This window comes from Bubalus bubalis, chromosome 14, assembly GCF_019923935.1.
Source record: "Bubalus bubalis isolate 160015118507 breed Murrah chromosome 14, NDDB_SH_1, whole genome shotgun sequence".
Taxonomy (NCBI): Eukaryota; Metazoa; Chordata; class Mammalia; order Artiodactyla; family Bovidae; genus Bubalus; species Bubalus bubalis.
The window spans coordinates 25,735,807-25,762,505 of record NC_059170.1 but is presented as its reverse complement, the minus strand read 5'-3'; the positions used below and the strand labels follow the sequence as shown (position 1 = coordinate 25,762,505).

The following is a 26,699-nucleotide window of genomic DNA, read 5'->3' as shown; positions in this document are numbered from 1 at the left end:
TTCAAGAGGGAGGGTGGAGACTGAACTCTGAATGTTAATTGTAAAACGAAAAAAAAAAGAAAAAGAAGAAGGAAAGGAAAAAATATGTAAGGTCTTCTGCTTGGGCTGTGCCTTGAGCGCTTGTAAACTTCCCCCCACCCCCAAATTTCTGCCTGTTCACCGACTGTAGCTCACCTGCTCCCCAGACAACACACTGCCTCTTCTATTGATGTACCGAAGCAGCCGCAAAATCCGCACTTGGGAGGGGCCCTCTGGATGGATTTTTCAACCCCCAAACACCACCACCTTCGAGGTATTTCTATTTAAAATCAATTTGCTGCTTCCAGACTGAAATTGGAAGCAGAGGAAAGTTTACAAACAGATGCCTGTCAAAAGGCTCAAACGAAACAAGAGCTAGTCCCACTATTGGGACACGCGGCCAGGAAAGAATATGACTTTCATTGCTGGCCTCTTGTCCCCTCTCCCCGTGTGGCCCTGCACCTGACAGTTCCTTAAAGGCTGGAAAATTAAGCCAAAAGATGAAATTGGGGGATTACTGGTTTATTTAGACGTTTACATTATTAAATTTGACCACAGGTTGGAAAATACACACATAAATGGAAAAGAAAGTTGTACTGTCCCAGTGTCAGCTGGAGCTGTCCTCCTGTGGCCTCACACTGAGTGACTTTCATTTCTATCCATTCTACTTTGTATTTTCCAAGAAAATTTATTAGGAACATGTTATAATGGGAGAGAAATAACCAACTTTGTGCTTTTTAAATGCTACGTTAGGTGTATATATCAGATCAGATCAGATCAGTCGCTCAGTTGTGTCCGACTCTGCGACCCCATGAATCGCAGCACGCCAGGCCTCCCTGTCCATCACCAGCTCCCGGAGTTCACTTAGACTCATGTCCATCGAGTCAGTGATGCCATCCAGCCATCTCATCCTCTGCCGTCCCCTTCTCCTCTTGCCCCCAATCCCTCCCAGCATCAGAGTCTTTTCCAATGAGTCAGCTCTTCGCAGGAGGTGGCCAAAGTACTGGAGTTTCAGCTTTAGCATCATTCCTTCCAAAGAAATCCCAGGGCTGAAATCCCAGGTGTATATATAGATGTTTCTAATTGGGGCAATGTGGGAGACCTGGGTTCAATCCCTGGGTCGGGAAGATCCCCTAGAGAAGGGAATGCAACCCACACCCTTGTATTCTTGCCTGGAGAATCCCATGGACAGAGGAGCCTGGCAGGCTACAGCCCGTGGTGTCACAAGGAATCGGACATGACCGAGCACTACCACCACCATAACATTTGTTGTTAAAAAAAAAAAAATCAACCATCTACGGTCATGTGTGCCCCCCAACATTTTTTTATAATTTTCGTCCTCTGACAAAAGCCCCTCAAAACAGGAATCGTCACAGTAGGTTTGCCTTCTAGCCACTCGGCTGGTGGGTGGGCAGGAGGCCGATGGCTGGGGAAAGGTGAGACTCTGCTCTGGGCAGCCCTCTTGCAAACACCACAGACAGGAGAAGTTGGCACCCGCATGGTGCCCCACGGTCTAGGAGGAGAGATGAAGAGCAAAGAACCACCTGGGCGGTGCCTCCTGCCCTTGCTGCGTCTCAGTTGCCCCTGTTCAGGAAGGGGAGTCCACATTCTCCGCTCTCTTTTGTTCATCTTACTTTTCAGACTCAGAGCAGAAAGCTGCCATCACGTAACTGAGTTCATGGTGAGCTAATAACTCAGCTCTGTGTGAGGCCTCTCATGTGTTGTATTTTATCATTTTTTCCTTCTCCCACCCCATGCCCACTTCCCTCCTCTCACGCCTGAAGGCAGCCTCTCAAATCTGTCGGACGTGTTGCCTTAGATACACACACATGAAAACTTGTGGATGCGGCTTTATGCTTGGAGCTTCCATGAAGAAGCCCTTCTGCTTCCTACCTCTTTCTCAAGACACTACATTTTCTAGATCTCTCTCTTCGGTTGTGTGTGTCTCATTGGTTTCTCTGACAGCATCAGGAACCCCCGTGCAGTTTAGCTAGACAGACCCCTGGACACTAGCATGAAGCTATTCATATGGGAACACATGGCCCCACCTCTGTGAATGAGGGACTGGGATGTATCTCCACAGTATGGGGACTGGCAGCCCAAGGGTGAGTTGGTACATTAGTGAATTATTACGAATCAATTAATAAATGAGAGGATAAAATCAACAAACCAGCTTAGGGACCACCCCAGAACAACAATCATGACAACTGTAATGTTACTCATTCTATCCATCCATCCACCCATCCATCCACTCACCCGCACAAACATGTATCTATCCATCCATCCACTCACTCATTCAGCTACGTATCCATCCATCCAGCCATCCATCCACTCACCCGCACAAACATGTATCTATCCATCCATCCACTCACTCATTCAGCTACGTATCCATCCATCCAGCCATCCATCCACTCACCCGCACAAACATGTATCTATCCATCCATCCACTCACTCATTCAGCTACGTATCCATCCATCCACCCATCCATCCACTCACCTGCACAAACATGTATCTATCCATCCATCCACTCACTCATTCATCTACGTATCCATCCATCCACCCATCCATCCACTCACCTGCACAAACATGTATCTATCCATCCATCCACTCACTCATTCATCTACGTATCCATCCATCCACCCATCCATCCACTCACCTGCACAAACATGTATCTATCCATCCATCCACTCACTCATTCATCTACGTATGCATCCCCCATCCATCCATCCAAAATGTGTTCACTCAACACCTCTGTGTCAGTGTGCTGAGCTGATCCTTCCAATGTCCCCTACCCCTACTACAGCCTGATGGGGCAAGAAGACTGAGGTGTGAGGGCTGGTGGGGAGGTTTCTGGGCATCCCAGGACATTCTCACAATCTGCCTCCCCAGGAGCCGGTGAACTGGAAGTCATTCAGGACTCAGGCAGTTTAGGGTCAGGTTGAGGAGCAGGACTCTCAAGTCCCAGAGCAACTTCTCATTCAGGCTCCATCTCACATCAGCTGTGTGACCTCTGACTTCCCTTCAGGGAGTCTCAGGGCCTGAGAAGACTGGATCCTATACCCAATGTCAACTTCTGTAGACACTGTCATCTTAATCCTTCAGGGTCGCATGGGCATTATCCCCATTTTACAGAGGAGGAAACTGAGGTGGGGAGTTGTAGGCTAGGACCAGATGAGTCCAGAGAGGCACCCAGGGCTCAAAATGTAGGCGGTGCTTAGCTTCAGGCACCCACCCTGTACCTCCATAGCCTGAGAGTGAGCAGCCCCTCAGCATTTGAGCCCCAATCCCTCACCCTGGCTGTGGCCCTGGTGAGCTGCTAAGTGGTAGCATTAAGTTTTGCAACTGAGGGACTTCCCTGGTTGTCCAGTGGATAAGACTCTGTGCTCCCAGTACAGAGAGCCTGGGTTCGATCCCTGATCAGAGAACTAGATCCTGCATGCCACATCTAAGACCTGGAGCAGCCAAATAAATAAATAAAAGTCTTTTTTAAACAAGATTTGCAACAGAGTCTTCCAACAGGGCCCAGTGCTCATCCTGTGATAGTGTGTGTGATCATTTGCTCATTCATTCAACAAAACGTAGTAAGTCCCCATCACATACAAGGTGAGATGTACCAGTGCCATGGGGGACTAGACAGACAACTGCGGGGGGAGCAAGGGCTCTCCCGGGGGACAAGAACACAGGCTCCCTGCCTCAGTTTCTCCATCTGAAACAGAGGGCTGGTTGTGAGGGTCTGGGGGGCTCCAGGACAGGCAGTGTGATGCTCTGCAGGCAGAGATGGTTACCACGTGGGGGGAAGGGTGTTCAACCTGCCCCTCAATTCATTCAGAGCAGCCCCCACCTGCCTTTCCCACCAGGGAAGCTGGCCTGGATGTTTATTGGGTTATTAGATAACCAGGCCCGGGCATCGTTTCTTTGATCAGACACCCCTGATAACGAGCAGGGGAAACAGACCATTTTACAGCAAGATTTCGTGGGGTGATCTTATCTTCCCGTGGTGCTGTTAATATGCAGGAGGATGAGGAGGTAGGTGTTTGGTGGGGAGGGAAGAAAGAGGCTCATTCTGCAAAGCTCTCCTATTGCGCCAGCCTCAGGCTTTGATCTGGGGGGAGGGTGGGGTGGACGTCTGGCTCAGGGCCCCTCCCTCACACCAGCTGTGCGTGGCTTCAGAAAGCCTGCCCTGTGTCCCCCCACTCTTCCCGCAGCTCTGACCACTTGGGAAGACCCCTGCAGTGATCAACCCAGAGAAGTCAGCTCTGGAGGCCGATGGTAAAGCCCACAGACGTGACTCATGGCTAGCAGAGTCGAGGCTCAAGAAAGAACCTGCTTCTCCCCCAGACAACCTTATAATTACTAATCATTTCAAATATTCTTGGGTCTGTAGGTACGAAAGGGGTCAGGAATAGAGCAATTAACACCCTTGCTGCAGCAAAATGCAAGGTCTGGACAATACAAATTTGGGGGGTTAAAAATAAATATCTGCGTTTGAAGTCAAGTAAGTTTAGCTTTGGTTCCTTCTCTCTCTTTTGTTGGATCTTCTTATGACCAGAGGGTTGTTCAAACACTAACTGTTCATTTTCTTTCTTTCTTTTTTTTGGAGTAAAATCTGCATTGAACAGGGAACTTATCTGACCCTGTGCTTCTGTTTTCTCACCTGTAAAGCCAGGAGAGCAGCACCAGTGGGCCTTGAAGACCCCTCCTAGCTTCTCCCATCCTTCCAAGCATCACCCACTGTTCATGTTGGGCTGGGCGAGTACGATACCACCTATAATTTTCAATCTCAACAGAGGAGTTTGGCTAAGACCTAGGCAGCACTTTGCAATAGGGCTTCCCTGCCATTCCTAAGCCTCTTCGAAGAAAGGGTGTTATCATTAATAGAATGGGCTTTCTCATTTAGGAACTTGAAATTCAGAATGGAGCCAAGAGCCCGGTCAGTCGGGGAATCCCATGGAGACACACAGCATCCCAGACACAAGCAGGGACTAAGGAGTTCTGCCACCTTACAGCTGGGTGGCCTTGAGGCACTGGCCCAACCTCTCTGAACTCAGTTACCCTGCTCTGTAAAATGGGGCCAACAATACTTCTTACTTCTCATCAGGCTGTCCAGATATAAAGTCTATGCATCTAAAGCACCTGGCCCACACCAAGGTCTCAATGTGGGTGTTAGTCGCTCAGTCGTGTCCAACTCTTTGCAACCCCATGGACTGTAGCCCTCCAGGCTCCTCTATCCATGGAATTTCCCAGGCAAGAATACTGGCGTGGGTTGCCATTTCCTTCTCCAGGTTGCAATAATTATCAGCAATTCCTCTTATAAATAAGCCAATATAAATAAATAAGCCAATATAACAATTAATACATGAGCACCAGGCTTTGCAGGGAAGTTCTGTTTTCTAATAGCAGTACAGTAGGTTCTGAAAGTACTGAATCATAACCCCACGTTGCATCAGCGTAACACCCACCTCCCAAGCCAAACCATTCTTACTCAAAGCCCCATCAGTGAACTGGGACTGCAAAATGCCCTCAAGCAGGAAGCCTAGAAAGAACAGCCTCAAACAGTCACGGCCAAAAGAGCATGCAGTTTTTAAAAAACTATCCATAATTGTAAATTTTTAAAATTTAAAGGCACAAAGTTGCCACAAACAATCACCATTATGCAATTATAAATAAGCACACCCCACCCCCCACCCACGTTACCCCTTTCACCGAAACTTAATATGTGGCGCGCGGTCGCTGTCTGCCGGGGAGCTGATGGCATCTCGGCTTCAGCAAGGCCACCCCAAGCCTCATGCTGTTCTCAGCAATCCATAGAGACCAGAAAAAAATGTCATTTTCAGGAAGGGAATTGATCGCTTCTCTCACATTTCCATTTGTGTAAGATCACGCTGTGGCCTCCTTCCACACTTGTCGAGTCTGTTCCTCCAGAGAAAAGAAAATCTAAGGACATCCCGGGGACGGGGGGTCCCTGGCTAGGGGTTCCCTGGTGGAAGTTGAAGGGCTCCGGAGGCCCAGGGTAAAAAATCAAAAGACGGGGTGCTGTCTACTGACCCCCAGGGCCAAGCAACCCACAAGCGTGGACAGGTGGGTCTCTTCAGAGGGCAGGCCGGCTGCCTGGGCATGCACCCTGGGCACAGACATGTCCCCACGTGCCCAAGTCCTCCCCAAGGGACATCCTCCATCTCTCTCTCTCTCTCCCTCTTCCTCCCTCTTTTTCATTTTCTTCTTCTTCCTCCCTTTCCCATCTGCCTTTCTGTCTGCCTCTCTTCTCTTCCTTACTTCCTTGTCCCTGCCTTTCTCTCTCCCTCTCTCTGCCCTTTTCTCTTTCCTTATCTTTCTTCCCCCTCTCTCCTTCTAGGTTCTCTCTTTCACCTCTCTTTTGGTTCTATCTACTCTCTCTTCTTCTTTCACTGTTAAGGACAACACAATGAAAACGGACACCTTGATCTACACATCTCAGGCCCCCACCAACCCCGCCTTCACGACTTTACTTCTGTTCTTCTGGTGATCCCCACAGGTGGGAAGCCCTTCAACTTCCACTTCTCCAATCCAAGTGATTCTGTCGCTTCTTCATTCATAAATCCAATAACTTGGGAGGTTCCTTCCCCAGATGCTACTCCTGTCCTTCAAGGCTTCCCTACCACTGGGGAGCTGCCTGGGGGAGCCCAGGCCCTGAGGTCAGGCCCTGAGGTGGCCTGACCCATCCATCTCCCTCCTCCTTCTCCCAGCTGCCTTGCCTCTGAGCAGCCACCCTCAGCTGACTCACTCAGATGGGGATTAGGGGTGGGGGCAGGAGGAGGAGTTGGGGGTGGGGGGAACCGCCCTGGTCGGCTCCACACTGTTTGCCCAGATGCTCTTTGGAGCAGAGAAGAGCTAATTACAGGGAGCGGCTGTGGGCTGCTGGGCGCCCCAGGTTGGCCACATTCACTGCGCTCCTGCACTCCAAGTTGACGCGACTTTTCCAAAAGTGTCTGGAAGGCTTGAAGAGAAGCCTTGGGGGTCTGAGGACCCCGCGGGTACAGATGAGCTGCCCCCGACCCCCTTGCCTTTGGAGGGGACAACCTGCATAGGGGTGCGCTTTGGCGGAGGAGCGCACCGCACCGTCTGGCTTGGCCAGGACAAGAGTTTTCGGGAGGCCTCCTGGCTCACTGCAGAGACTTGGTGGGGAGAGGAAAGAACCAGGGCACGGAGGGGGGTCGACTGGGTTCTGAATGGCAGGAGGAGCTGCGCCAGAGGGCTGGGCGCGCTGCGAGGCTGTGCGAGCAAGGCCGGGGGCTGTCTCCACCTCTTCTGGAAAGTTGGACCTATGAGTGCGCTGCTCTCCTTACAACTATCAACAGCCCGGGAGGGCGAGCGCGTGCAAGCGCGGAGTGGGGCGCAGGACCCTCGTGACTTCTTCGCAGGACCCCAGCCGGGCCGCCGCTGTCCGAGGCCGCCTGAGAGCCCTGCGCCGGCGCCTCCTCTCCACACAGTGTGGAGGCGCCCCAGGGGCCGTCCTGCCACCCTCGACGGGATGCCGGCTGCCATGCTCCCCTACGCTTGCCTCCTGGTGCTGTTGGGAGGTAGGTGCCACCCTCCCCCCACTGCCTCGCCGCCTGAGGTCAGAAGGGAGGGAGCTGCCATCTGACATTCCTTGGGCTTCCTGGGGACTGCTGTGTGGGCCGGTGAGCCAGGCCGGCAGTTCTTCGTCTCGCGCGCTCTTCTCCAGCCTCACCTGGCCGGGCACCTGCCGCACCTCCAGCCTCCTCCTGGACCCTGTGCTGGGAAGCCGGGCGCGGAACCACGTGCGCACCTCTCTGTGCTCAGTGCCCGCGCAGCCTGACCTCCAGGGATCCCGAGCCCACTGGGAGGCCCTCGGCAAGGTGCAAGCTCCATGTCACTCAGACCTGGGCTGCGGAATCTGGTCTGCCCACTGAATCCTAGATGGGCTGGGACTCAGAGCTGCTGTCCTACAGCAGAGCTACAGAAGTGAGGGGAGGGCACAGTGACCCTCACCCCACCCCTCAAATTCTGGTGCACAGCAGGCTTGGGGTAGGGGGTCAGGGGACCGGACCCCCGTAGAGGGGACAGCGTCCTCTCCAGAACTAACTGCTCTCCAGCTGCCTCTTCTTAGAGGGTAGGAAGATCAAAATTCTGTCAGGCCTGCTGACCATGGGCATGTACATTGTGCTTGGTGGTACATTTTACCAATGTACACCATCGGCAAAAATGACAATAATAACCACAGTGTGCCGGGCTCACCCCCAAGCACCCTCACCTTGTGAAGGATTAAGAATTCTACCCCTGGAGTCAGATCACCTGACTCAGAAGTCCAGATCAGCTTCATATCAACCTGTGTGAACTTGGACAGGCATGTCATCAGTTCTCTTAGCCTCAACTTTCTCATCTATCAAATGGGCTCATGAGATCCTCACCTCTGTCTGGGGTTATTGTGAGGGTTACAAGAAGGAGAGCAGGAGAAGCGACTAGCGCACTGGCCAGCCCCGAGGCGTCCATCCTGCAGGAAGACACACTGCCCAGTTATCGCTGAGCACGCTTTTCTCCACTTACAGGCAAGGAGCAAAGTCAGGTCTCTCTGCAGCTCTTCAATCAGCCCCAAATTTCTCAGCTAAATATCTGAAGAAGAGATGAGCCAGGTCTGAAGGAAGGTCGAGGGAGGATGTGTAGGCAGTTTGAAGAGCTGCAGATGTATCCGCCAAAAAGGGACGTTTACCTCAGGGCTGGGGCGAGAGGTCGCACGGCTGTCCATGCCCAAGGAGTTCTCACTGGGCACCAAAATAGGCCAGGAAAGTAAGAGTGGAAGGAAGGGGACATGGAGGGGACGGCTGGGCAAAGAGTCTGTGTGCTTGCCCTATGGGCACAGAGCTGGGAGGGGGAGGAGGAGGAAGCTGTGTCTTCACCTCTCCTCCTCCTCCTCCCAGGTGGTGGGACGGGCCAGCCCAGTAGGGCACATTTCCCCAGAAACCTGCAGCCTTGGTCACAGCACAAGGCCGTTGTCCTTGGCAGGCCCCGTGCTTCTGTCACGCCAATAAAATCAGCGCCAGTGTAGCCTCGCTCCTGGCTCTCTGGAGTCCTGCTGCTTCGCTCCCAGGTGACCTCTCGCCACCCCAAGTCAGACAGACTCCACAGGAGAGAAGCCCAGAGTACCCGGAGGCCTGGGTGAACAGAAAAGGCGGCTGTGGAGCCTGCGGTTGAGACCCAGGTCTCAACCCTGGGGTGACAGACCCGTGCGGGCTGCCTTCACAGCTCCTCACTCTGAGCCGGGCCCCATTTTCCACTGAACCCTTTTCCCAAAGTCCTTCTCACCACTGGCTGCATCACCAGGCAACAAGTTCCTTGTGCTTTAGTGAAAGGAAACAGAACCCTTTTAATCCTTCAGATACTTAGATAATTGAGGTACCTGAGCAGAGGCAAGCCTGGACTTCATGTCTCCAGGTTCAAGAAACTACTGTAGGCACACCAACGGCCCCACCACGGGAATGCACCTTCACATACACACACACACACACACACACACACACACACATACACCCCACCAGGGTTTCTCAGCCTCAGCACTGTTGACACTGTGGTCCAGACCCTTTTCTGCTGGGGGCCATCCCGTGCCCTGGAGAACATGGAACACCATCTTTGGCCTCCACCCACCACACGCCAGTAGCAACACCTCCCAGCTATGAAAACCACAAACGTCCCCAGAAGCTGCCGGATGTCCCCCGGGGGCCGCGATTGTTCCCAGCTGAGACCCACTGGTGTGGGCAGATCAAATTCAACTTTCAGATGAATCTGTCAAAAATCACCAGGTTAGGTGGATTTTGTTATTCTTGCTCTGAGCAATCAGGAAATCAAAGGCACAGTGGGACCTCAAGAAAAACAACACAGTCGAAGTAGTTTCTAATCTAGACGTTGATTTTTCCCACTTGTCCACTCTCCCCTGGTCTCTGAAAATGTCCTCCCTGGGGATGACAGGAGCTGGCTGTGGGTGAGGGTGGCTAGTTCCCGGCTGCAGCAGACCCTCGTCAAAACCCTGCATCGCCAGATGTGTCTTGTGCCAGTACAGTGGCTTCCAGCTTTGGTTCACTCCTCAGCAATTTCTGGCTCTTAAAAATCTCCTTACTCAACAATTTATGCTTGAGGGGGAAAATGAAAAACCACAGCTTCTTTTTTTCCCCCTCTCATTTGTATTTCTTTTTTCTAATTTCAGCCCTGCTTTTATCTCTAGCCATATCCTTTGCAATGGCAAGTTATCATTTAGAGACAGATTAACTAGGACAAAATCACAGGCTATTCCATAATAAATTACTTGTGGATATAGGGCTCTGTTTCAAAACTGAGAGTGAAATCTGGGGAGAAAATTAACTTAGTAGATGGGTCCGAAAAATCAAAGGTGAAAGGAGATAGGTAATTGTATTCATTACGTAAAACAAAAAAAAAAGTTTTTTTGAATGAAAACTTCCTCTCACCGCTTGGATCATTGTGGCCAGCTGTTTCACTTGTATTCTGACTGACGCTGGAATCTCCAAAGTCTAAATAACCAGCTCAAGACAAACAGAACAGCTTCGTTGGTCTCCAAACCATCTGGATGGCAAACTAGTAGGAAGCTACGTGTGAAAAACTATTTGGAAATGTATTGGATGCTCACTATGTTCATGGAAGCTGAAAGCCAAAATGAGCCCCTGCTGAGTCCCTTCGCTGTTCACCTGAAATTATCACAACATTGTTAATAGGCTCTACCCCAATGCAAAGTAAAAATTTAAAAAGGCAAAAAATAAAAGACCTGGTGCAGCCAAGTAAATTAATCAATCAATTAACTAAAAAGAACCCAGTGCCAAAAGAGGCGACTGAGTTCAGTTTGAACTTGAGGGCAGTTCAGGCTGCGCTGGGGGTGATCCAGGGAAGGAACTGAATTCTGAAGCTGGCGCCAGAGGTGGCCATGAGTTGTAGCTGGGTGGTGGGCTCAAACCAGAATGGGTTTCAGAAGCTTATTGCCCAAAGCCAGCCCCCAACCCAGAGTGGGGAGTGCAAGGGTCATGGTGAACAGACGTCCCAGAGAATGTCAGACCTCACTGTGCGAAGGGCCACCAGGGGTTCAAGTGGGCTTTGGTTCACTGGGGAGGCAGGACTAGCCCCCCAGGACCTCCACCTGTGCACTGGGAGGTTGGTCGGTCTTGGCTGAGTTTAACACGTCTTGTGTGCTATGGAGAGCTTGAGAGCAGCATCTTAGGAACTGAGCAGACCCGGGTCCCATCCTGGCTTTGTCACCTTCCAGCCCTGTCACCTATGTCCCCATTAGCGAGTTGGGAATGATGATAGCCCCGCCCTCCAGGGACACTCAGTCCCAGCCAGAGCCTCTGTCCAGCTCAGCTGTGTTCATACCCGTGCCTTCTCCTTCGAACCCCTGTCAGTGGCCCCAGTTCCTGTGTGACCCTCCTCCCCGCACACTTCACAGACAAGCTTTCTTCCTCCTCAGAGAAGGTATCACCAGCCACCACCAGGATACAGAAACACTCTGTCAGCCTGTCCTTCAGGCCACACCCCTTTCCACCACAGCCTATACACACACACATGCTGTTCCTCTGCTTAGAATACTGTTCCCTGCCCCCAGCCTCCCCTTCATCTGCAGATTTGGATGTAAATCCCTAGTCATGAAATTGCTGCAGCAAAATGTGTGTGTAAATTCTCCCCAGAGCCTTCCTTTCTAATGGCTTGCACAGTCAACAACCTCCATGGATGGGCTATGAGACCCTGTTCCCCACATCCTTGCCAACCTTCATCATTACTTTTCTTTAAAAATCTTGCCAGTGGCAATGCCTGGTTATTTATACTTGCATTCCATCAGTTATGAGTAAAGAAGAAAGTCTGTATATTACCCCTTTCATTGACTTTCCTATGACACCTCCAGTAATCTCCTTTGCCCATTTTTATATCGAACTTAAAAAAAAATATTTTCTTCTTATTGACTTGTGAGTGCTTTTTATATATAGAGAAGTAGCTGTCTCCCATATACATTGCCATTTTCCCTAGCTTTCTGTCCACCCAAACTTCCTAAAAGAGAATTTACTCTTTGTTCCTGGTCTCTTTCACATTTATTCCACTGAAACATGTGAAGGCATGTGGTTTCTAAGCAAAATGTGCTTTTTTTCACCCAAGAGGAGAATAGATGGCCAGATAATCTTACTATGAATGACCACATATGGTGTCTGTGTGTGAAGGAGAAACTGACTTTCCTCGGGGGGAGAGATACAGCCCAAGCACTATGCTAACAAGCATGTCATAAATGATACCCCATGATTCTTGCAACCTCCTGTGCCATGGGCACCATTCTACAGATGACAGAAGCAAGGCCACACACCTAAGGTCGTCCAGCCGGCAAGCCCAGGGGCTGAGATTTGTGGACCACCAAGCTTCCTGCTTCAGCTGCCCTCTCCTGGGGCAGTTCAGCTCAAAGCTCAGGCAAGAGGCTCCCTGCCCTGCTGCTGCTCGAAAGAACTGGGCTTTTGAGCCAAGTTTGGGCGCCAGGAGATCCACAGGCTCTGTGGCATCTGGGCTGGTGGTTTACATAACACGACTTAATGGGGAAGATCGCAGCGCAGAGACCACAGGCATGCTAACAAGAACAGCGTTTTAAATCCCCAATTAAATGTTAATCTGAGAGTTGTTGAAGAGGGAAGGATCCTAATTGTCCATCTGCAAAGGCTGCAGAGCTGCTGGGCTCTGGAATTCGGCTTCCCACATTCAAATTCCAGCTGCTCCATTTGCTGCAGATTACCTCATCCTTCCATGCCTCAGTTTCCTCCTTCATGAAGTCGACCCCAAGGGACTACTGTGAGAAGTCGGTATTACTATCCATGTGGAGCGTTTAATACAGCACCAGGCACACAGCAGGGGCTTGGTGAGGTCACTCACATCACTGTTAAGGTGACGGACACTGCCCTGCAAGGTCCAGTCTGGGGAGTATGCTATCCTTCTCCTTGCGGGATTGTGGAGGGGGTGACTGCAAGGCAGTCTGGGATGTCAGGAGTGTGGCTGGGGAGGAGGGGTCAGAGAGGGTGATGGACAGAGTCAGAGGAGGACAGGGATGCAAAGTACGAAAAAGGAGTCAGAAGCCTGAGTTCCTGCTTTCAAAAGCATGTGGGGGCTTGGGTTGCCTTTGCCTGGTAGTAGACCTGAAGTGCCCATCCAGTGGGTGGGACGGCGCCATGCATTTCAGGAAGGAGGGATGGCGGGGGGTCTTTGTGAGGAAAGCTATGACAAACCTAGACAGCGTATTAAAAAGCAAAGACATCACTTTGCCAACAAAGGTCCAAATACTCAAAGCTATGGTTTTTCCAGTAGTCATGTATGGATTTGAGAGTTAGACCATAAAGAAGGCTGAATGCCAAAGAATTGATGCTTTTGAATTGTGGTGCTGGAGAAGACTCTTGAGAGTCCCTAGGACTGCAAGGCGATCAAACCAGTCAATCATAAAGGAAATCAACCCTGAATATTCATTGGAAGGAGTGATGCTGAAGCTGAAGCTCCAATGCGTTGGCCACCTGAGCTGACTCATTGGAAAAGACCCTGATGCTGAGAAAGAGTGAAGGCAGGAGGAGAAGGGGGCAACAGAGGATGAGCCCTGGGTTGGGAAGATCCTTTGGAGAAGGGAATGGTTACCCACTCCAGTATTCTTGCCTGGAGAACTACATGGACAGAGGAGCCTGGTGGGCTATAGTCCATGGGGTCGCAAAAAGTCGAACAAGACTGAGCAACTAACACACATACCCAGAAAACGGACTTGTGGACACAGTGGGGGAAGGAAAGAGTGGGACGAACAGAGAAAGTAACATCAACATAAATATACTACCGTGTGTAAAATGGATAGCTGGTGAAAAGCTAATGTATACACAAGAAGCTGAGCCTAGGGGTCTGCAATGAGCTAGAGGGGTGGGATGGGGGAAAGGAAGGAAGGCTCAAGAGGGAGGTGATATGTATATAATTATGGCTAATTTGCATTGTTGTATGGCAGAAACCAACACAACATTGTAAAGCAATTTTCCTCCCATTAAAAATTAAATTAAAAAAAAAGTAAAAAAGTCAACATCCGCTGGGCACCTGCTTTTGTTAAGCATTGTAGGAGCATTATATTACTTCTTTACGATTGCCTTATTGTTTGGACACTACAGTCATTGCCATTTCACACCTGAAGTAATGGAGGCCAACGGGCTAGGGTTCCTAAAAAGTTTGCAGACCAGTGAGCTCTTGGTTGCTCAGCAACCATCCACAGCATGTGAGATACCAACCCAGTAAGTCCACACAACTCACTGCTCCCTGGTGGCCCTAAGGTACTAATAGTCTGTCTACACGGTTAGCTCAGGGACCAGGAGACCCATTCCCCATCACAGAGAGGAACCAGGGAAGGTGGGATCCTTCACAAATGCCAGGGAGATCCATGGTGCTACCTGTTGGTCTCATTAGCAGTGGAGGGTTTGCCCTTGAGTAATCCTCTCCCACCACCCCCTTCTCAAGCCTTCTTCTGTTTGAAGCCAAATTGCAGTGGACAAGTGCTGGGTCTGCCTGCCTAGGTTCCTTGCTCCCTTTTTCTGCTAACAGCAAAGTTTCCCATATGACTCTAGTCCTGGAGGACTTGTGAGCCAAGGTGCCTCACCTCCTACCTGGGACATGAATCTCAGGCCTGTGCCCATAGCTATCCCAAGAGCTCAACGCGCATTACAAAATCTGAGCTGCCCTCTCCAAACCTCAATATTAAATTATACAAAAAGGGAGAAGCAAAGCAGTCAATCACACCTAACCCTCTTCTTGCCCCCAAATAGGAGTAAAAACAGAGCTCAACACAGAGATGTATTTAGCTTGGAATTACCAGTGACCACAGCAAAACAAAATTACTTGTCCTCTGAAATGTACAATTAAGAGTTGTTTTAACATGTGTTTTTGGTGGTTGGGTGTGGTTTCTAGATAGTTTGAAACTGAAGTCTACTGTTTGGTCCATCAGCTCTAACCGGGTTTAGATGGGCTCCACTTTCCTTAGCAGCAACCCCCTGTTAACTGAAATGAAGACCAACTTGCCAGGGGGTGAGAGTGCCTGGGCTTTTCCAGTTGATGTTTGCCCTTATTTTTTTTCTTACGATAGTTTTACATTTCGTCTGCCTTCTACAGGGAGGTCAACTTAAAGTAACCAATGAAACCTCAGAAAACTGTTAACCTGGTGATGGAGTAACTAGCTGCATTTTCCTGGTAAACCCCACCCCAAGCCTTCAGGGACTAGAGATGCCTGTTTGGGGCCAATTCAGAGATGTATTCATCTCTGCCACAGTGAAATGCCATCGTGTTTAGCAGTGAATTCCTGAAAACTTCCTGATGCTGACTTCCTGAAAACTTGGTGTTCCAGGTACCAGGTAAAGAGCTTAAGCCCAGTCCCATTATATCAGGCTCTCCATTATTACTGCTGGCAGGGGCCTCGGGGAATAGAGGTTAGGATTCCGAGCTTCCAGAATCCTTTAAGGGCTTCAACAAAACATGGAATCACTTGGAATTTGCATATTCATCACCACAGAGCTTCTCAGAGTGTTTGAGGCCAGAGCTGCTGGAGTTCATTATTAAGAGGGTGAAACATAGTCCCCTGTTTACACAGATAATTTGCTCAGAAAGTTCTTTTTTTTTTAAATCCCACTTAACTACAAACTTCTTTGTCTCTCTCCTCCAAATTCTAATTTAGAAGAACAAAATGAATGAGTATGCATTTACTATGTTTTTTGATAACTTGGTATAATTTCAACTCAATGATGGAAACATTTCTTCATTCAAGTATTCTTCAAGGGGTGTTCAGTGGATGCTGATAGTGTGCCAGGCACTGTTCCACGTCTTGGGGACACAGGCATAAACAAAATGGGCCTGGTATGGCCCTTGTGGGGCTCGCCTTCCAATTGAGTGGTGGGGTGGGGTGGGGGAGTGCAGACAATAAATAAGAAACAAGAGAATGACTGATGGAGTGGCACTAAGGAAAGATGGTGACTGGGGAAGTGTGGCTGCCAGAGGAGGTGAATTGAGCCAAGCGGTGGTGTGAGGAAGAAGGGGTGTGAGAGAGGACTTGACTAGGTCTGAAACCTAGGAAAGGAGGTTGAAGATCCCAGAGGTGAGACGAGCTAGAGGGAGGGGCGTCCAGGCCAGGGGACACCATGCTCCCGGGTCACATGCTCTGAGAACACGGGGGCCTGCTGTCTTGGTGGTGGGGTGGGATGTGGAGCAGAGCCTCAGGAGACCACGCCGGTGAAGGTCACAGCCAGGGACAGGGTAGAGCGGAAGGCTGGGGTCTGGAGAACTCTGCCAGACACAGCAGACACACCAGTCCCACCCGCAGACGAGAAATGAATGTCCACCCGACCTTGGTGACTGCTGCTGAGGGTCTTGACCACAGCACCCAAAAGTGGTCCTGACGCAGGTGAAGGGCATGAGCAGTCAACGGGGTCTGAAGCCAGGAGGAGGCCAGCCTCCCAGGTGGACACAGGATGGAGATGAGACTCCACAGAGGACAGGGAGATGTGAGAGTGGGGCCCATGGCCTTGGTTAGGGAAGGACAGCAGCTAGAGGTGACGTCCACTAGGAGGTGATGAAGGTCAGGGCACCCTCTGAGAATGAGAGGCTTTGGTCCGAGGGAGGAAGACCTGTGATCTCCAAGCAGTACCGGCTTAGGACCTGTCATCAGGGAGGCTGGCATTCGAGTGGAAACCAAAGTTCTTAGGGATGGGAGGTGTGGGTTTGGCTGGTCTCCACGTCCAACCTGGACTCCACGTGCAAACAGGCAGCCAGTTCAGGCAGATACCTTTGAACTTCCTCCTCCATCCCTCCCAGCCCCTTCAACCCTTTTCCTGGCCAGGTGTGTCCCATCAGCTCCCAATGGACAAATGGCCTTTCTTTGTGCACAAGGGCCACTTCAGGATAACCAAGGGTGTGAACAGAGTCCTTCTTCCCTTCAAGAAATTATATCCTTGTTAATCAGGAATGCAGTATCTGAAGCCGCACTTAAGCATCATCTAATAGGTTCCCAATTACTGAAGGGGTGCATTTCGGGGGCTGAAATTTCAGCCGCACCACCACCAGTCTGATTATCTTGCTGCTTCCCTCCCCCTACTGAAAGCATTTCATTATTGAGCAACACACTTTCGAAGCTAGTTTACATTGTCTTTGCTTGGCTGACCTTGTACGCTATTGAGTTGGAAAATGTGGTTTGTATTGTAAGGCCTCTTAATAATGTTTTTTGTTCTTTTTTTTTTGAAATGAGGGACTTTTCCATTGCAAATGAGACAACACCATATTTAGCACAAAGAACGCCTCTGTCTGTTTTGAAACATAACTTTCATTAGCTAGGTTTTTCACCATAAAGAGGATTTAAATTTTGTTTTAAAAACAGTCTGCCCCCCACCCACCCACCTGCAACACATATTTCTGTGTATCCCTCCATAACAAAGGTCTAGAAAGACAGGCAGATTGATAGTAATGGTCTGCTGGGAAAGGAAGGAGGTTGAAGGCTGATTAAAGGGAATTCTGCTGCCCTGCCTTATTTCTTCGTAATGCCAATACACTAACAGGGGGTAGATAGAGTCCTGCCTCCACCAGCCCCTCAGGCAGGGGCCCCTGTTATGGGTTGAAACATGCGCCCCACCCTACCCCCAAAATTCGTATGATGAAGTCCTAATCCCCAGAACTCCGTAATGTGCCCTTCTTTTTGGAAAGGGTCTTTACAGAGTGATGGCATTAAAGTGAGGTCATGGGAAGGGGGACTGTAATTCAAAATGACTGACGTCCTCATTAAGAGGGGAACCAATGTGAGGACAAGGGGAGGGAGTCGTCTGCAAGCCCAGGAGAGAAGCCTCAGAGGGAACCCCCCCTGCCACACCTCCACCTGGGACAGCTGGTCTCCAGAGGGAGGGAGAATCCATTTCTGTTGTTTAAGCCCCCAGTATGGGGGGCTGGGTGATGCTACCCTGGGACCTAATAGAGTGAGGCATGGGAGTGGGCGGGGGTCCAGCATCCTCCTCCATGAAGTGGGGCATCAAGATTGCCCCAAGTTGGACAACAGGCCCAGCCCCCACCCAAGCAGCTCTCACGCCGGCGCCCCCTCCCCAGTCCCTGTCTGCAGTCTGCACAGGAAGCCAGGAAATTTTGGAGGGATTGGGACCATCGCATCTCACCCACCTGGCCCCACACGGTAACCACGTTCCCCTATTCTGTCCTCGAAAGGCCCACTGAGACCTTAGCACTGCTGGCCAGGCGTCCCACGTCCCCACCAAGATCCTATGACCCCCCTCAGCTGGGTCCCCACACGGGCCCCTCCTCTTCTCCAGGGCATCCAGGCCTCCGTGGGGCTTCTCGTAGGCGTGCCCTGCCCTACGCCCTGCCTCCCCCTCCTCCCCCTCCTCCTCCTGCCTCCCCCTCTCCCCCTGCCTGCTTCCTGGCCCCCTGCCGGCCCACCCAGCCTCCCTCACTCTGACACCCCTCCCTTCTCTCTGGATATCCCTCTTCAGTCATTTCACAGGCTTCTATCCCTCAAACCAGTGCTGGCCAATGGAAATTAGATGCTGGCCACATATGTAATTTTTGGCTGCCACATATTGCACGTGAATCCTAGTTCCTTGACCAGGGGTGGAACCCATGTCCCCTGAAGTGGAAGTGGAGTCTTAACCACTGGACTGCCAGGGAAGTCCCCATATGTGTAATTTTAAATTTTCTAGTAGCCACACTTTTAAAAGGAAAAAAGAATAAAATGAAATTGTATAATTATATAGTTTGATTCAGTGACTCGATGGACATGAGTATGAACAAGCTCCAGGAGTTGGTTATGGACAGAGAAGCCTGGCATGTTGCAGTCCATGGGGTCACAAAGAATTGGACACAACTGAACTGAACTCATAGTTTGATTCATATTTAAAGACATTCTTACTTAACCCGAGATGTCCAAAATACTATCATTGCCACACACAACCAATATTTTAAAATTATTGAGAGTTGGCATTATTTTTAAAATAATGTGCGATAATATTCAAATTTTGGGGCATAAAATTTCCATCAGAAATCATCATATATTTAAGCTTTATAAAATTTATTGTTGAAAAGGAGAGGCACATGCTTACCCAAGTTGTTCCAAAGCTTAAAAGTGTTCTAATAACTGAACTGAATTTTAGTTTTGAAATATAAGCTACAATCATATTTCTCATAAAAGGGGCATTAGATAAAACTGGAGAAAATCTGAATAAAGTATGTATGGACTTTAGTTAATAATGATGCCCCAAGATTGATTATGTAATCGTAGTAAGTGTGGGCTTCCTAGGTGGCTCAGTGGTAAAGAATCCGCCTGGCAATGCAGGAGATGCAGGTTCGATCACTGAGTGGGGAAGATCCCCTGGAGAAGAAAATGGCAACCCACTCCAGTGTTCTTGCCTAGGAAATCCCATGGACAGAGGAGCCTGGCGGCTACAGTCCATGGGGTCACAAAGGGCCGGACGTGACTTAGTGACTGCAGCACAATGAGAACACGCACTGCACTCACATAAAATGCTGTTAACAGCGGAATTGGGGCTAGTGTAGATGAGGACTCTGTACTTTCTTCCCAGCTTTTCTGCAATCTGAAACTCTCCCTATACTCTCTCCTGCAGCCTCGATCCCCAGAGGGGTCCCTGAGAGCAGGTCTGAGTTCAGACCTAGCAATGAAAGTGAAAGTTGCTCAGTCGTGTCTGACTCTTTGCGACCCCATGGACTGTACGGTCCATGGAATTCTCCAGGCCAGAATACTGGAGTGGGTATAGCCTTTCCCTTCACCAGGGGATCTTCCCAATCCAGGGACTGAACCCAGGTCTCCTGTGTTTCAGGTGGATTCTTTACGAGCTGAGTCACAAGGGAAGACCTTACACGCTTGCAAATTCACACAGTGACTTTTGTTTTTCGTATAGTTTGGCTTGCCTACCTTTTTTTGTTCCACTCAAAGTAGATCAGAATCTTATTAACATCTCCTCAGTGCCACTCATAAGAAGCCCTTTCCCCTTTCCCTAGCCCCTGATCGCAGACATAGCCTCACCCATCCCTGCCTGGTGCCAGGAAGACCCCCGAGGGGTCCCCTGCTCCCCCACCCCTCTCTCCACTGCGGGCCCATGCTCCCTCAGTTGCTTCTGCCTGAAGCACCTCCAGGGCTCCTTTGCCTCCAATATGGCCCCACCTGCCCAAACCAGCCTGCTCCACCCAGGCAGTCTCTGTGCCCTGTGGGCCCCACTCTCCCTGCAGGCAGAGCAGCAGCTGCAGCAGCTTTCTGTCCTCCCCTTGCCCATTTCCAGCTCAGCCCATCCTCAGGGCCTTTGCACATGCTGTTCCCTTAGCTTGCACTTACTTTCCACATATCATTTCCCCAAACTCCCCTGGACCCCCAGCCAGGGAGCCCTCCTAGCTAGCTTTCCCCTTCACCCCCTCAAACCCATCCTCAGCATTTGTTGTGATATTTCATCCCTGAGATTATGTAAACACTATCTGTCCCCACTCACCCAGCACAGCACCCAGCATCCCACCCCCACCCTCCACTCTGGGGACCCACCTCCCTGCCCCACCGCACACTGTTGATTTATCTGGGATCTGGCTCCCAGGTGGGGCTGTGAACCCCTCCAGGGCACAATGGGTTTTATTCTTCTTCGAGTCTCTCCCACACCTGACCCAGTGTTTGGTGTAGATTATTGCTAAGTAAAAGCTGTAATTACATACACTAAAATTTCTTTTCAGGATTCAGAAAATCAACCTGAACTCATTAACCTCGGGGGTAGCAGGACTGAATAGAAATGCCCCCTTGCCCTCCTCTGCTCATAAAAATATTCATAAAGCATGAGCATGGCCGCAGCCCACCTCGTGGCAAGCCCTGTGCTCAGCTCTCCACCGCCCGAGCTCTGCGCTCTGTCCATATCTACTAAAGGCCTGCTTCTTTATCTGCCTTCTTAGTGTGTCCTCGGGGGGCTCAGGACTTTCTCTTCTTATAAGGGGGCTAATCCCATCCTGGGGGCTCCACCCTCATGACCTCATCTAAAATGAATGTCCCCAAAGGTCCCCACCTCCAAATGCCATTGCACTGGGGGGCAGGGCTTCAGCTTATGTATTTGAGGCAGGCACAAACATTGTCATAGTACTGGGTGTGATAACAAAAAAAAAATTTGTGAGTGATGGGGCTGCATGGGGTCACAAGCAGTGACCCCAGGGCTGGGGGTCCTGACTCCTGCCAAGGCTGGAGGAGAGCAAGGAGACAGCACGTGTTGTGTGGATGGTCAGGTCAGTGCCGAGGACACAGGGGACCCTTAGTAAATGCAGCACATCACAGCCTGGCGTTTGACGTTCGGGGTTACAACAGTAATCACATGCATGGATGGAACGTGGAGTACTTCACCTGTGTTACCTCTTTCTGCACAGTAAGCCTCTGAACCCATTATACAGAAGGAGAAACTGAGCTTCTCCCTCAAAGCCACTAACCTGGATTCCAGCCTGGATCTGCTGGGTCCAGTCTGGGCTCTAGCCACCATGGTCCCTGCCTTCAAGGGGCCTCAGCACAGGGGTGAAGCACAGGTGTGTACTTGGGACTAGGGAAGCACAGAAGCCCCCTCCTGCTCCCTGGGCAGAGGCATGCCTTCGGTAGGGACGTGATGCACAGCCTGGTTAGATGACACAATGTGATCCCAAGGCCCTGCCGTGCCTTCTTAAGACCACACCCCTTTCACACACTGATCTGCAAGAGGGCAGCTGTAGACATTCATACACGGGGGCTATGTGGGTGTTACGCTCTGCTCTCAGTCTTGAAATTCTTAATGCTTTCTGAACAAGGGCCCTGCTTTTTCAGCATGCACTGGGCCCCCAGTTTATGGAGCTGGTCCCGGTGGCTGATGTTCTTGCATGCATCTGTCAGGAGTGGCACGACCCTAGGCAGAAGGGTCCCAGCCATCCCTGAGCTCAGTTGGCTGAAGATGCCCATGATCCCCAAGTGCTGCACAAACAGCAGTCATCACTGGGAAGGTGGTAACCAGAACCTCCCTTGTTCCCTCTGGAGACAGTGAAGTGGGGCCGCAGGCCAAAGAGGGAACTGGAGGGCAGGCTTGAGACAGGATCATGGGGAAATTGTCACTAAAAAGGTGACATCTGAGCTGAAGGATGAGAAGGAGCTGAAAGGTCCAAAAGAGCATTCCTGGGCCAAGGAGCTGCCAGGGCAAAAGCCCTGGGGTTAGCACAAGCTGGGCGTCCACATGGCTATTACCATGGACTGGGCAGCTTCAACCACAGATGTGTTTCTCCCAGTTCTAGAGCCTGGGAGGCCCAAGATCAAGGTGCCAGCAAATTCCATATCTACTAAGGCCTGCTTCTTTATCTGCCTTCTTAGTGTGTCCTCGGGGGGCTCAGGACTTTCTCTTCTTATAAGGGGGCTAATCCCATCCTGGGGGCTCCACCCTCATGACCTCATCTAAAATGAATGTCCCCAAAGGTCCCCACCTCCAAATGCCATTGCACTGGGGGGCAGGGCTTCAGCTTATGTATTTGAGGCAGGCACAAACATTGTCATAGTACTGGGTGTGATAACAAAAAAAAATTGACAGTAAATCAGTGTGTGATGTGCCAAGTGCTGGGAGAAACTAAGAGAAAGGAATTGGAGGCAGAGGCTGGGTTTTGAAGGACTCGGAAATGGGAAGGATTTTAAATAGGTATTCGCTCACAAATATGTTTTTATGACATAATGTTTGATAATTATTAGTGCAAAAAATAAAAATAGAGCTTCCCTGGTGGCTCAGATGGTAAAGATTCTGCCTGCATGCACGAGATCCAGGTTTGATTCCTGGGTTGGGAAGATCTGCTGGAGAAGGGAATGGCAAGCCACTCCAGTATTCTTGCCTGGAGAATTCCATGGACAGAGGAGCTTTGTGGCCCACAGTCCATGGGGTCACAGATAGACACCTGTGAGCCCATCTCTTACACCAAGAACCAGAACTTTACTAGTATCTCTATCCTTGTATATTTCTTTCCTTCCTGAATTTTGTGTTCTCTGTCCCTTGCTTTTTTCAGGGTGTATGTACCCTGAATGTAAGTTTGTTACATGTGTTGCTTGTTCTTGAGCTGAATAAGTTATTACGTGCTGTGCATGGTCTTCTGCACTTTGGTCACTCCCCATTAGGTCTCTAAGTTGTGTGTGCATGCTGTTCTACGTGGCTGCCTGTCATGCTTTTTCACTGCTGTGTTATATTCCAATATGTAAAACAGTCTAGATTATCTTTCTCTTCTTCAGTCTATTACATCTGTTTTCAGTTTTAGGCTATTACAAGCAAGGCTCTTGTAGACATTCTTGTACTTGTCACGAGGTACACATGTGCAAGAGTTATAAAATCAGAGTCGTGATCTGTTAATGCATCAGGAAGCCACACTTGAGGACCCTGATCTGTGTGTTTTCTTAAAGGTTTTGTTTTGTTGCTGCTGTTTTTAGAGAAATACTGATTTTAATTCAACATAATAAAGCAAACTCTAGGCATCATTTTTCAACCTAAAAATTGACAAAACTTTTGAAACAAGGGAAAATTTCCTCCATACTTGATACATGGCTCCAGTTACCAAAAGAAAAATGATGAAAATGCTAAAACATGAAAAGAGAATCCTAAGATTTTTTAAGTATATGAAAAAACTCCCACAAAACCTGTCAACATTGTTCTACAAAACAGCACCAGTAAGAAAGGCATGGCTGTCTCATGGTAAGAACCAATATTGTTTCCTAAACCCCCCGGTTCTGTAATTTGCATGTGTGAATGCTGCTTGCTGATGTAAAATGGATTTCTGACTGTGAGCACCAGTAAACATTTGTAAAGCCCACTGGTCTCACATTGCAAACTTTCATGATGCTCATGTATGGGAGTGGTTTTATACAACACCAGGGTTCCCACTAATTTTTACCTACACTTGCTATTTGTGGAATTCCTGATTTTTGCTCATCTCTTGAGCATAAAATGTTACCTCATTGGGCCTTAATTTCCATGGCCCTGACAGTTAACGGGCTGGAATATCTCTACCGAGCTTTATTTAACATTCTGTTTTCTCTTCTGTAAGATCCTGGCTTGTGTCTTGCACCTATTTGTCTATTGGGTTGTCTTTTCCTTAAGATCTGTGGGACTTCTTCATGTTCTGCACATCAGTCCTTTGCTGGTTCTCGGTGTGGCGGGTGTCCCCTCCTAGTTGGTGGTCTTCCTTTTCACTCCCTTATTTGAGTAACGGGAGTTCCTCACTTTAATGTATTTATTCGCTTGTCTTTCAGTGTAACACTTTTTGCATCTTGTTTGAGAAATCCTTCCCTACCCTGAAGTCATAAAGATATTCTTCCATATTTTCTTCTGAGAGTTTCAGTACTTTGCAGTTTTCATTTGCCCTTCCCTGGTGGCTCAATAGCAAAGAATCCACCTGCAGTGCAGGAGACATGGGTTCAGTCTCTGGTTTGGGAAGATCCCTTGGAGATGGAAATGGCAACCCACTCCAGTATTCTTGCCTGGAGAATCCCATGGGCAGAGGAGCCTGGTGGGCTACAATCTACGGGGTGGCAAAAGAGTCAGATGTGACTTAGCGACTATACAGTAACAACAATTTACATTTAAGTTTTTTATCCATTGTAAGTTGATTTGGGGGCTTGGTGTGAGGAAAGGGAAGAATTTCTTTTTATTTTCCATGTGGATAACCAAAGGCTATGTATTGAATAGCCTTCATCCTTGCTGATCAGCAGTCCTGTCCCTTATCAATCTTCTGAATTTCATGAGTCAGTATCTGAGGGATCTATTGTATTCTTTTGGTTAATTTGTTTATCTCTTCACAGAATGTTCAATGCTACAATTAGTCTAGTTTTCCATAAATCTTGGTCTCTAATACAACACACCCCCATTTCTTGTTTTTCTTCAATTTCTGACACCTTAGCTCTTTCATATAAATTTTATAACCATCTCGTCAATATCCTAAAATAATAAAATAATATAGAATCACCTATTGGGATTCTGATCTGAATCCATTGTATCTATGGATCAGTTTTCAGAGAACAGGCATCTCAATATTTCCTACCCATGAATATATATCATTTCTATCTTCTTTAATATCTATCAATGTGTTTTTATAATTTTCTCCAAATATGTCTTGCATATCTTTATGAGACATAGTCCTAGGTACCTTATACTTCTTATTACTATTATAAATGGTATCTGCCCCCTCCATCTCTTTCTTGCTGTTATAGAATACAATCAATTTTTTTACATTGATTTATTTTATCCAGCGATCTTGCTAAACACTCTTGCTGTTTCCCATCATTTTTCTGCAGATTTTGACTTCTATTCTAAGATAATCATATCATCCACAAATAGTGACCATGTTATTTCTTATTTAACCCTTAAATCTTTTATTTCTTTTTTTATCCTACTGCTAGGACCTTCAGTAAATGTTGAGAGTAAGTGACATCCACTGTGATGTCATCTCATTTCGGATCCCAGCTGGCCAGTATTTTACTATTCAGTTCAGTTCAGTTCAGTCGCTCAGTTGTGTCCGACTCTTTGCAACCCCATGGATTGCAGCACACCAGGCTTTCCTGTCCATCACCAACTCTCGGAGCTTGCTTACTATTAAGAGATATTGGGTAATGCCCTTAATCAGCATAAGGATACCTTTTGATAAGGATTTTTTTTTAATTGTGAAGGGGTGTGGAATTTTATCAAAAGTTTTCCTGCATCTGTAAAGAAAGCTGAGTCCCGAAGAGTTGATGCTTTTGAACTGTGGTTTTGGAGAAGACTCTTGAGAGTCCCTTGGACAGCAAGGAGATCCAACTAGTCCATCCTAAAGGAAATCAGTCCTGAATATTCATTGAAAGGACTGATGCTGAAGCTGAAACTCCAATACTTTGGCCACCTGATGCGAAGAACTGACTCATTTGAAAAGACCTGATGGTGGGAAAGATTGAAGGTGGGAGGAGAAGGGGATGACAGAGGATGAGATGGTTGGATGGCATCACCGATTCAATGGACATGAGTTTGAGTAAGTTCCAGGGGTTGGTGATGGACAGGGAGGCCTGGTGTGCTGCAGTCCATGGGGTCTTAAAGAGTTGGACATGACTGAGTGACTGAACTGAACTGACTTTCCTGCATCTATGAGTCATATCACGTGGTGTTTCTGATCATATAGGAACGTGGTGAATGACATTTATAGATTTTTCTAACATTAAACACATTGCGATCGACCCCAACATGGACACAATGCATGATCTTCTTATATACTATGTATTTCAGTTGCTCATTTTTAAAAAAATATTTATTTGTCTATTTTTCCGCCTCAGGTCTTAGTTGCGTGGGATCTTTTCTGGTGGCACGTGGGCTTGGTTGCCTCTGCAGCCTCTGGGATCTTAGTTCCCTGATCGGGGATTGAACCCACATCACCTGCATTGTACGACAGATTCTTAAGCACTGGGCCACCAGGGAAGTCCCTTGCTAATAGTTAATTTAGGACTTTTGCAACCAGGTCCATCAATGAGGTTGTCCTGTAACTTTCCTTTTTCACATCATTCTTAATTTCCCTTTCTCACACTTTCCTCAAAAGGCTTCAGGGTTTCTCTCTCCTGAGTGTCCTTTCCAAAACCGGGAGGAGAAGCAGGACCCCAGGAGAAGCAAGACCCCACATGTCTT

At 48.9% G+C, this 26,699-nt stretch overlaps 1 protein-coding gene across 1 annotated transcript in view; it reads left to right on the top strand.

Annotated features, from left to right (window-relative positions):
* Positions 1–7,231: 7,231 nt before the first annotated feature.
* The window catches only part of APCDD1L (APC down-regulated 1 like), a 47,955-nt gene continuing 28,487 nt past the window's right edge, over positions 7,232–26,699 (top strand). Inside the window, exon 1 of the mRNA XM_006049031.3 lies at positions 7,232–7,574. Within this exon, the coding sequence (XP_006049093.2) occupies positions 7,319–7,574 (256 nt within the window). The 5' untranslated portion in view covers positions 7,232–7,318. The remainder of the gene's footprint in view (positions 7,575–26,699) is intronic.